Consider the following 12,905-nt stretch of genomic DNA (forward strand, 5'->3'; position numbering starts at 1 on the left):
TTACAATATACACAGGGAACTGTTATTCTCTATCATATACACAGGGGCTGCTATTCTCTATAATATACACAGGGAACTGCTGTTCCTTACAATATACATAGGAGCTGATTTTTGTACAATATACACAAGGCTGCTATTGCCTACTGTTCAGACAGAGATTGCTATTTTCAGTTATATACACTGCAGTTGCTATTCTCCATAATGTACACAGGGTGTGCTATTCTCTGCAATATATACAGAAGCTACCATTCTCTGTAATAAGTACAAAGATTTGTTATTCTCGAAACAATATAAAGGAGTTTTTTTCACTCGCAGGATGTGAGCGTTTCTGACTGAGCCAGTATTTATTGTTAATTGCTATTTGCCTTGGAGAAGTGATGGTAAGCTGCCTACTTGAACCGCTGTTGTCCTTCAGGGTGTAGGGACACCGACAGTTAGGAGGGAATTTCCAGAATTTAACCCAGCATCAGGGAAGGAATAATAATATATTTCCAAGCCAGGACGGTGTGTTGTTTAGAGAGGAACCTGCAGGTGGTGGCGTTCTATGTATGTACTGCCCTTGTCCTTCTTGGTGGCACGTAATATATATTAAACATAGACATTGCCATTCCCTATAATACATACTAGAGCTGCTATCCTCTACAATGTACACAAAGACTGCTATTCTTTATAATATATGTGTAAACACATGAACAAGAGCCACTAGACGAGACAATGGCAAAGTGGCATTTAGAGTCATAGAGACGTACAGCATGGAAACAGACCCTTCGGTCCAATTTGTCCGTTCTGTTCAGATACCCTAAATCAATGTCGTCCCATTTGCCAGCATTTGGCCCATATCCGTCTAAACGCTTCCTATTTACACACCCATCCAGATGCCTTTTAAGTGTTGTAATTTAATCAGCCTCCACCATTTCGCCTGGCAGCTTGTTCCATACATACACCACCCTCTGCATGAAAAAGTTGCCCCTCAGGTCCCTTTTAAATCTTTTCCCTCCCACTTTAAACCTACACCCTCTAGTTTTAGACTTCCCCACCCTCAAGAAAAGACCTTGGCTATTCACTCAATTCATGTCAGTCATGATTTTATAAACCTCTATAAGGGCATCCTTCAGCCTCCAACGCTCCAGGGAAAATAGCCCCAGCCTATTCAGTCTCTCCCTATAGCTCAAACCCTCCAACCCTGGTAACATCCTTGGAAATCTCTTCTGAACCCTTTCAAGTTTCACAACATCCTTCCTATAGCACGGAGACCAGAACTGCACACAGTATTCCAAAAGTTGCCTAACCAATGTCCTGCACAGCCGCAACATGACCTCCCAACTCCTGTACTCGATGCACTGGCAATAGAGGAAAGTATACCAAACACCTTCTTCACTATTCTATCTACCTGCAACTCCACTTTCAAGGACCAATGAACCAACTCTAAGTTCTCTTTGTTCAGCAACACTGCCCAGGACCTTACCATTAAGTGTATAAGTCCTGCCCTGATATGCCTTTCCAAAATGCAGCACCTCACATTTATCTAAATTAAACTCCTTGGCCCATCTGATCAAGGTCTCATTCTACTCTCCAATTTTGGTATCACCTGCAAACTTACTAACCATACCTCCTATGTTCACATCCAAACCATTTATATAAATGGCAAAAAGCAGTGGACCCAGCACTGATCCCTGTGACACACTGCTGGTCACAGGCCTCCAGTCTGAAAACTAATCCTCTACCACCTTCCTCTGTCTTCTACCTCTCAATCCTCTGTATCCAAATGGCTAGTTCTCCCTACATTCCATGGGATCTAACCTCACTAATCAGACAACCATGAGGAAACTTGTCGAATGCCTTATTGAAGTCCATATAGATCACATCCACCACTCTGCCCTCATCAGACCTCCTTGCTACTTCTTCAAAAAATTCAATCAGGTTAGTGAAACACGATTTCCCAAATACAAAGCCATGACGATCCCTAATCAGTCCTTGCCTTTCCAAATACATGTAAATCCTGTCCCTCCAGATTCCCTCCAACAACTTCCCCACCACCGATGTCAGGCTCACCGGTTTATAGTTCCCTGGCTTTTCCTTACCACTGTTCTTAAGTAGTGGCACCACGTTAGCCAACCTCCAGTCTTTTGGGACCTCACCTGTGGCTATCGATGATACAAATTTCTCAGCCAGGGGCCCAGCAATCTCTTCCCTAGCTTCCCAAAGAGTTCTAGGGTATGCTTGATCAGGTCCCAGGGTTTCATCTACCTTTATGCATTTTAAAATGTCCAGCACCTCCTCCTCTGTAATATGGACATTTTTCAAGATGTTGCTATTTATTTCACCATGTTCTCTATCTTCCATATCCTGCTCCACAGTAAACACTAATGCAAAATACTGGTTTAGTATCTCCCCAACTCCTGTGGTTCTACACATTTGTTGTGACAACAGGTCAGGATTCCAAAATACTACAGCAGTTTTAAGCCTTAATTCCAAAGCGCATTGTTAAACAAGGACTGCTACAGAGACATAGTATCTGTAGGGATGAAATGACAGGCTGTCTGGCAAAAATTCTGCATGGAACTGTTAGGGTATAACACTTAAAGCAGTCAAAGAATGTTCAAACAGACTGGACTGTGATCTCTTGTGGCTACAAAGTTAACAAAAAGCTGACAATCCTCTGTTCAACAGCAAGCCACTTCAGAATATGTTCCAAGTTGTAGACGTTGTGTTTTGTTCTTTGAAGAAAGCACAGGTATTAGATTAAAAGGTCAGTTTCAGCTTTAGCAGTGTACACATTAGACTGAATGTTTTGGGTGCACCAGCTTTGGGCTTATACATCAGTACGAAATGAAGATTACAGTTGAAGAATTATTTTCTAGTCACCCCTGCATTGCAGATAAATGCAACCTCTCACACTAAGCACTACAAACAAGATTTTTTGAGAACGGAATCAAGACAAAGGAACTTCAATCAGCCTACAAAACCCAGAACCTCAAAAATGGAGTTTTTCACAACCAATGATAATGCAGTAAGTAATTTCCACTGCAATAGCTACAATGTTCAACAGTCCACTCTTTGCAAACAACTCAGAGAGTGATCCTTTTTTTAAATTTCTAATCTGCGCACCCTGTGTATTGCAATAGTAATTCTTCTCACTTTTAATCATTAGTAAACCTACTCTTTGTTAACTCAAGAAAGTTCCTTTTGAAGATAATTTCACTGGGCTCTGGCAGAAAAGCATTCACAAAGGAAGTGCAACCAACAGAGGGGTGGGTGAATGAAGAAGGGGAAACAGTATATCTCTCCTTGCTCAGGAGCTTAACAGTTTAAGGTATTCCATCGGGAATCGTAACAAGTTGGAGAATATCGTCTGTGGTCTGGATTTAATGTGCTGTCATTGGACTTGTAATTCATAGACACAGGTCTGAATCTCACCATGGCAGATAGTGAAATTTGTATCTTTTTTTAAAATGACCTAAAAAGTTTAATGATTTACCGTATAACCATTTTCAATTATTGTAAAAACCATCTGGTTCACTAATGCCTGTTTGAGAAGGAAACTGCCCTCCTTACCTGGTCTGACCGAGATGTGACTCCAGACCCACAGCAATGTGGCTGACTCTTTACCACCCTCTGAAATGGCTGAGGAAATCTCTTAGTTGTATCAAACCACAACGAAAGCTCATAAAGGGAATGGAACAGGAGTGACCACCTATTATTAACCTGAGGAAAGACAGTGACAAAATCAGCCCTGTTGATCTGCAAGGTCCTCATTACTAATGACTAGGGGTTTGTGCCAAAACTGGGAGAGCTGTCTCACAGTCTAATCAATAACATCCTGAGATAGTTATACTCAAGGATTCACACCTCACACTCAATAATGACCTAGAAGGCACTATCACTATCATTGGGTATGTCCTGCCTTAGAAGCAAAGGTGACAGCACAGTGGTATACAAATGGGAGGTTGTTGCCCTGGGGGTCCTCAACATTGACGCTGGACCCTATGAAGTCTCATGGCATCAGGTCAAACATGGAAACCTCCTGCTGATTGCCACATACCATGTTCCCTAGGCTGATGAATCAGCACTCCTCCAGAATATCCTCTGAGTGTGGGACTTCAATGTCAAACACCAATAGGAGCTCAGTAGCACCAATACTGAACAAAATGCACGAGACCTAATGGACATTGCCACTAGACTGGGTCTGTGGCAGGTGGTGAAGGAACCAACACAAAGGGAAAACCTCATCTTTACCAAGCTGCCCTTTACAGATGTGTCTATCAACAAAGCAAAGTTCCATCTTCATTTTGAGAATACCCGTCATCGTGTCATGTGGCACGACCACCATACTGAATGGGATAGATATTGAATAGATCTATCAACTCAAGACCAGTCTTCAACAGCAACAGAATTGTACTCCAACACAATCTACAACCTCATGGCCCAGCATATCCCCCACTCAACCATTACCATCAAGCCAGGGGATCAACCCTGGTTCAAAGGAGAGTGCAGGAGGGTATGCCAGGAGCAGCACCAGGCATACCTGAAGATTAGGTGTCAACATGGTGAAGCTACAAAAAAGGACTACTTGCATATCAAACTTCATTAGCAGCAAATAATTGATAGAGCTAAATTATTCCACAACCAATGGATCAGATCTAAGCTCTGCAGTCCTGTCACATCTATGAATAATGTTGGACAATTAAACAACTTCACTGGAAGAGGAGGCTCCAAAAACATTCCCATCCTAATTGATGGGAGAGCCCAACTCACCAGTGGAAAAGATAAGGCTGAAGAACTTACAGCAATCTTCAGCCAGAAGTGCCCAGTGGATGATCCATCTCGGCCTCCTCCAGTGGTCCCCAGCATTACAGATACCAGTCTTCAGCCAATTTGATTCACTCCATATGATATCAAGAAATGGTTGGAGGCACTGGATACTGCAAAGGCTATGGGCCCTGACAACATTCCAGCAATAGCACTGAAGACTTGTGCTTCAGAACTTGCTGGTCCCCCAGCAAGCTGTTCCAGTACAGCTACAACCCAGGTATCTACCTGACAATGTGGAAAATTGCCCAAGTATGTTCTATACATAAAAAGCAGGACAAATCCAACCCGGCCAATTACTGCCCCATCAGTCTCCTCTCAATCATCATTAAAGTGATGGAAGGTGTCAGTAACAGTGCTATCAAGCAGCACCTGCTCAGCAATAACCTGCTCAGTGACGCCCAGTTTGGGTTCCGCCAGGACCACTCAGCTCCTGACCTCATTACAGCCTCAGTTCAAACATGGACAAAAGAGCTGAATTCCAGAGGTGAGGTGAGAGTGACAGCCCTTGATATCAAGGCTTAATTCGACTGGTTGTGGCATCAAAGATCCTTAGCAAAACTGTGAGAACCAGGGTGAAAACTCTCTGTTGGTTGGGGTCATACCTGGCACACACGAAGCTGGTTGTGATTTCTGGAGATCAGTCATATCAGCTGCAGGATAACTCCACCAGAGTTCCTCAGGGTAGTGCCCTAGGCCTAACCATCTTCAGCAGCTTCATCAATGACCTTCCTTTCAGCGTAAGGTCAGAAGTGGGGATGTTCACTGATGATTGCACAATGTTCAGCACCATCCACAACTCCCTCGACACTGAAGCAATCCATGCCCAAATTAGGCAAGACCTGGACAATTCCCAGGCTTGGGCAGTGAATGGAAAGTGCCATAGAAATGCCAGGCAATGACCATCTCCATCATGACAGAATCAAACTTCAACCATTGATATTCAATGGTGTTACCATCACGGAATCTCCCACTATAACATCCTATGGGCTATCATTGACCAAAACTCAGCTGGACTAGCCCATAAATACAGTGGCTACAAGAGCAGGTCGAAGCCTTAGGAATACTGCAAGTAATTCACCTCCTGACTCCCCAAAGCCTGTCCACCACCTACAAGGCACATGTCAGAAGTGTGATGGAATACTCCCCACTTGCTTGGATGCATGCAGCTCCAACAACACTCAAGAAGCTCGACACCATCCAGGACAAAGCAACGCATTTGAATCACGGAATTGTTACTGTACAGAAGGAGGCCATTCAGCCCATCATGCCTAGATCATGATTGATTGGCACCACATCCACTTACATTCAATCCCTCCATCACCAATATTCAGTCGCAGCAATGTGTTACCACTTACAAGATCAGCTGCAGAAATTGAGCAAGGCTCCTTAGAGAGCACCTTCCAAACCCATGATCACTTCTATTTAAAGGGGTAGGACAAGGGCAACAGATACATGGGAACATCACCCCCTACAAGTTCCCTCCAAGCCACTCACCATCCTGACTTAGAAATATATCGCTATTCCTACAGTGTCGCTGGGTCAAAATACTGGAATTCCTTCCCTAATAACATTGTGGGTCAACCCTCAGCACATGGACTGCAGTGGTTCAAGAAGGCAGCTCAGCACCACTTTTCTCAAGGGGCAACTAGGGATGGGCAATATATGCTGGGCCCAGCCAGTGATACCCTCATCCATGAATGAATAAATGATAAATGTGAACTCTCCAGTATGCTCCACAACGTTATAAGATCATTGCTGTTCAGATTGTAACCTCAAATCTACGTTCCCACCTACTGGGGCGGTACGGTGGCTCAGTGGTTAGCACTGCTGCCTCACAATGTCAGAGGCTCAGGTCTGATTCCAGCTCTGGGAGATTATTTGTGTGGAGTTTGCACGTTATCCTTTCGTTTGTGTGGGTTTCCTCCAGGTGCTCCATTTTTCTTCCACAGTCGAAAGATGCACAGCTTAGGTGGATTGGCCATGCTAAATTATCCAGGGATGTACAGCCTAGGTGAATTAACCATGGAAAATGCAGGTTTAGGCAGGTGGGTCTGAGTGGGATGCTCTTCAGAAGGTTAGAATGGACCTGATTGGCCAAATGGCCTCTTTCTGCACTGTGGGGATTCCACAATACTCCAGATAAACCTTTACCCCTTTTCTTACTCTGCCTTAAAGATTTTCAAAAACTCTTCTTTCACAGACATTTTGGAAAAGGAGACCCAAAAATCTATGATCTTCCAAGCAAATAAAATTCACTTCAACTTTGTCTAAAATGGAAGCCCCCTTTATTCTTAAACAGTGACTCCCTAGTTATAGATTCTCCAATGAGAAGAAACATCCACTCCACATCCACCCTGTCAAGAACTCTCAGGATCTTGTACGTTTCAATCGTCACCTCTTACTCTTCCAGACTGCAGTGGACACAAATCAAGACTCTCCAACCTTTTGTTGTAAGACAACCCATTCCAGGTGTTAGTCTCTGAACTACTTCCAACGCATTTACATTCTTCCTTAAATAAAGTGACCAATACTGTACTCAGTTGCCATCTCACCATAGCCCTATAAAACCAAAGCATAGCCTCCCAATGTTTATATTCAATTACTTTCCCAAAAAATGATCACATTCTATAGGCTTTCCTAATTACATACTAGCCTTTTTATGATTGATGCACTGGGACACTTACGTCCCTCTGTATCTCAGAGTTCTGCAATCTCTCAGCATTTAGATCATAGGCTTCTTTTTAATTCTTCATTAAGATGCACATGGGTCTGCTGTTCTCTACAATATTTAGAGTGGCTGGTTTTCCCAATAACATAAACATGGAAAGCTATTCATCTCAGTATACACTGAGACTGCTATTCTCTATGATATACGCAGCGGTTGCTATTCTCAGTAACATACACGAGGACTGCTATCCATCTGAGTATAGACAAAGCTGACATTCACTGGATATACATCTGGGCTGTTGTTCTCCATAATACAGACAGTTACTGCTAATCTCTAAAATATAGACAGGGACTGCTATTGACTACAAAAACAGAAGTTGCTGGAAAAGCTCAGCAGGTCTAGCAGCATCTGTGAAGAAAATATCAGAGTTAACATTTCAGGTCCAGTGACCCTTCCTCTCACTGCCATCATCTACAGTGTACATACAGCCTGCTATCCTCTAACATGCAGAGACTGCAATTCCCTAGATGATGCACAAAGGCTGCTACTCTCTACAATCTAAAAATGAAGCTACTATTCTCTGTAATATACACAAATGCTAATATTCACAGCTGCTGTGATTGTATACTATTATATATATAGGGGAAGCTATCCTCTATAAGATACATGGGATTGCTGTACAAAAAAGTAAATTAATACACTTATCTCAATATTTCTGGGATCTTGCCATGCACATTTGACAGCTGTGATTTTCCACAATAGACAACTGAAAGCAATTCATTGGTTACTAAATGCATTGAGATATTGTGTGGAGAGAACAGGCGATAAGGAAATGCAATTTTTTTGCGGGGAAAGTGTTGGAACATTTCTGTGGCATGACACAGCAATGACATAAAAAAGACTCATCTTTATCTCTTCCCTCATACTCTTTCTTCCCAATGTTTAATGGTCTGTCTCTTTCTCACTTTTGCTGTCTCACTCTCTACGTCTTGAACTATTAATTTTTTCTCACTTTGTCACTCACTCTCTCTTTCACAGTCTCAAACATATTGCACATGATGTTAATCCTCCATTATGTGTGGTTGAAAGTCCTACAGAAGCTGATATCAAGGAATATACCACATGAACAAAGTTCCATTTTACCCCCTTTTCACAGTGGGTGGGTAACTTTGTGCGTCCTGTTGTGGATTGGGGACAGAGGACCTCATAAGCAGATTGAAAACATGCTCCCGGGGTGAGTTGAAGAGTTGTAGATGGGATCCAGGAAAGCTGGCAGTGAATATGTAATGAGCTGCTGAGTTCAGCAGGTTGAGTGCCCCTGATCATGTGGTCAGGATGACCATACTCTTAATGTCTCTCTCATGTGGCTCACAAAATCACACTGGGTCAATGTTGAAGTTATAATTAATGAGGTGTCAGAGTGTCTTACCCATCGATGGTGTGGCCAGTGTCTGACGACCCACAAACTGTGCAGGACCTATTCCATCCAGGAAATCCCTGAAGAGCCCATCAGATGCCAGGCAAACTCCACTATAGTTCAAGCTGAAGACAAAAGAACACTACAGTTATTTGTATGGCAACACGTGTAGGGTTGCAACATAATCCTTGTATTGTGTTCGACCAAGTCTAGGCATGGGCCATGCCATTAAGCAGTACACATAATGATTCGCAACATCATCTTCGCTAACTCTTCTGATCATGACTCTCTCCGCTACTGATAAGGAAAGTCAAGACCTTTATGAATTTCAGTCACACACACAATTGCTTTTAACTTGAGAACACTTATTGTGAATAAGGTCACCAGAAATAAGCTTGTTGTTACAAAATACCAAATGCTAACTTGTCCACCATCCTGATACCTTGCTCACTTCCTTCATCTACCTCACTATTATAGAGGACTGTGCTTAGGATGCAGGCTTGGCAGTTTGGTGCTCTTAGTCAGACTGTTGTTGTTCCACACTTTGTTACTCAGCTTGGAATATAGCGGCTGTAACTTTTGCAATGTGTGCTGATTTCAGTCTCAAGTGGCAGCTTGCTGGTGATTGCAGTGCCCAGATATATAAAGATATCAACAACCTCCAGCATCACATTGTCAACGCTGGTGGATGGCATTACGACAACATGGCAAATCATCTCAAACACTGCAACATCTCTCAAATAGACCTATTTATGGTGTTTGATAGATATGTAATATTCATTGTCAAATATATGGCACTGATTCAGAATGCTGAACTTTTCCAATGAACATGTTAACAAGCTCAAAAACATTTAGAAATGAGCACTGGAACTGATCCTAGGTAACATGGACCAAATCTAGTTCTGAGGAAGGGTCACTGGACCCAAAACGTTAACTCTGATTTCTCTCCACAAATGCTGCCAGACCTGCTGAGCTTTTCCAGCAATTTCTGTTTCTATGTCTGATTTCCAGCATCCACAGTTCTTTCAGTTTTTATTTATGTACCAAATCTACTCTGCCACAAACAATGTAATCCCTTGCTGAAAAACAAAGAACTGCTATCTAGATTTTGCTGGAACACCATCGAATCCTGCTTCCCACTTCCACCATCTCTTGCCTCAATCAGAAAAAAGTAAATGGAGTGATGAAATTAAGGAGAAAAGCCCCATGATACAAATCATACAGAGAACGAATACGCTATGAGACAGGTCAACCCCCTACTTTATAAGATTGATAAATAATTGCAACTGATTGAGAATATAATTAACTCAATCTGACAACATAGACTTTAATACAAAATCTAAGAAGCAATCGACCTTTCATTTTTATTCTGTGGGTTAAGGAGACATGCATTTTGCATTTGTAATTGTTTATCTTCTTATCTTCATAACTGTGAATAATTTTATTATTTTCTTCATTTTTAAAATTACTGTTCTGTAACTGTTAAGTAATTATTTGGTTTCTTTTAGTATCTGGCTCTGACCTCAATAATCATGAAGTGCTTCGAGAGGCTAGTCATGGCCCACATCAACTCCAGTCTCCCAACCTGCCACGATCCCCTACTGTTTACCTACCGACAAAACAGATCCACAGAGGATGCCATATCCCTAGCCCTGTACTCATCCCTGGAACATCTATACAACAAAGACACCTACATCAGACTCCTGCTCGTTGACTAGAATTCTGCCTTCAACACCATTATTCCCTCCCGACTGATCTCAAAACTGTGTGATCTTGGTCTTGGCTCCGCCCTCTGTAACTGGATCCTCAGCTTTCTGACCCACAGGCCACAATCAGTGAGGATAGTTAACTGCACCTCCTCCACAATAACACTCAACACTGGACCCCCCACCAAGGATGCGTCCTCAGCCCCCTACTGTACTCCCTGTACACCTACGACTGTGTTGCCAAATTCCTAACGAATGCCATCTACAGGTTCGCTGACAACACCACCGCAGTGGGACGGATATCTAAAAATGACAAGTCAAAATACAGAAGGGAGACAGAGGGCTCGGTGATGTGGTGCAATGAAAACAATCTGTCTCTTAACATGGACAAAACTAAAGAACTGATCATCGACTTCAGAAAGAAGGGAGGAGAACACGCCCCCATCTACACCAACGGAACTGAGGTTGAGAGAGTACAGAGCATCAAGTTCCTTGGAGCAATGATAACTGACGACCAGCCCTGGACTTCCCACATAGGTGTGACAGTCAAGAAGGCACAACAATGCCTCTTCTTCTTCAGGCAGCTCAGGAAATTTGACATGTCTATAAGGTCCCTCACCAATTTCTACAGATGCACCACTGAAAGCATACTGTCCAGGTGCATAATCGCCTGGTATGGCAACTGCTCTGCCCAGGACTGTAAGAAGGTGGTGTGCACAGCCCAGGCCATCACAAAAGCTGACCTTCCATACGTGGACTCTATTTACACTTTACTCCATTTACTTGCTGCTGCAAAAGGCGGCCAACATCATCAATGACCCATCACACCCCGGTAATGATCTCCTACAACCTCTTCCATCAGGCAGAATATACAGAAGCCTGAACACACGCACAATCAGGTTCAGGAACAGCTTCTTCCTGGCCATTATTAGACTGATGAATGGACTCTCTAGCCTTAAACAATGCTGATCTTACTAATGTTGATCTCACCTAATGCACAGAGTGTGTAATGTAACCTGTATGTCTTTAAGTCTTTTTACAACCTCTGATCCGTACATCCTTGCTTGTTATGATCTGCGTGTACTGCTCGTAAACAAAGCTTTTCACTGCACTTCGGTACATGTGCCAATCAATCAATCAATCAATATCATTATCACACTTTAGCACTTGTCGCCATGCAGATGTTTTAATGAACTACTTGTCCATTAATTACTTATCAACATAGGAGCTCAGCGGTTAGCATTACTGCCTCACAGCGCCGGGGACTTGGGTTCGGTTCTACCCTTGATTTGCTGTCTGTGTGGAACGTGTATGTTCTCCCTGTGTCTGTGTGGGTTTCCTCCAGGTGCTCTGGTTTCCTCCACAGTCCAAAGATGTGGCCATACTAAATTGCCCATAGTGTCCAGGGATATGCAGGCTGGGATGGGTGATTAGCCATTGGGAATACAGGGTTACGGAGATAAGGTGGGGATCTGGATCGGGGTGGGATGCTCTTCGGAGTGCAGACTCGAGGGGCTGAATGGGCTAGTGCAGAATCGTCAGTGTACAGTTACCACAATGAAACACACCCACATCTTGAAGCCAGGTAATGGTATGAACAGAGAGACCATCTGTAGGTGAATTGAATGCCTAAAACCCTCCAGCACTGTTTCACCTTTGAGATACTTCTTTGTCTAGCTGCTTGGTTTCCTGTCTGAATAACCCCTTATTTTCTCTTTTCATAGCCTACTATAAAGCACCTTCGGATGTTTTACTACAGCAAATGTGCTATATCAAGACAAGTTGTTGTTGTCATCAAGTCTGACCTGGAGTAAAGCAGGAAATTAATTATTAGCAGCAGGTTGCATTAATTTCACTCAATCTGGTTTTGAAATTCTTACTCAGCAGAATTATATAACCAATTCCAAACTGAGCCACAGTAATGAGTCATTTATCATTTTGACTGAATTTTACAGTCTAGAACATTTGCTAAGGTTTTGTTTTGAGTAGTTCATGCATATGGCCTATGCTGAGTGAGGGTAACAGATCAAGGGTGTTCCAATTGAAATCAGTTTAGAGTTGTTGGTTGGTTCACTGAGTTGACTGGTTTTCATGCAAACATTTTGTCTCCCTTCTAGGTGACATCATCAGTGCTGTGTAGCCCCCATTGAAGCACTGTTGTTCTGTCCAGCTCTGAATTTATATGGTCCGCTCTGTCATGGTGAGCTGTCTCATTTCCGGTTTTGTGCCATAGTGATATGTAGATGGGGTCTATTTCAACATGTTTGTTAATTGCATCAGTGGTTGAAAACCAGGCCTCCAG

At 42.9% G+C, this 12,905-nt stretch overlaps 1 protein-coding gene across 1 annotated transcript in view; it reads right to left on the bottom strand.

Moving 5' to 3' along the window:
* Nucleotides 1–12,905, bottom strand: part of LOC109937620 (regulating synaptic membrane exocytosis protein 4-like) — a 92,170-nt gene that overhangs the window by 16,704 nt on the left and 62,561 nt on the right. Inside the window, exon 3 of the mRNA XM_048608514.1 lies at nt 8,910–9,022. Within this exon, the coding sequence (XP_048464471.1) occupies nt 8,910–9,022 (113 nt within the window). The remainder of the gene's footprint in view (nt 1–8,909; nt 9,023–12,905) is intronic.

Source organism: Rhincodon typus, chromosome 19 (genome assembly GCF_021869965.1).
Source record: "Rhincodon typus isolate 14 chromosome 19, sRhiTyp1.1, whole genome shotgun sequence".
NCBI classification, from domain to species: domain Eukaryota; kingdom Metazoa; phylum Chordata; class Chondrichthyes; order Orectolobiformes; family Rhincodontidae; genus Rhincodon; species Rhincodon typus.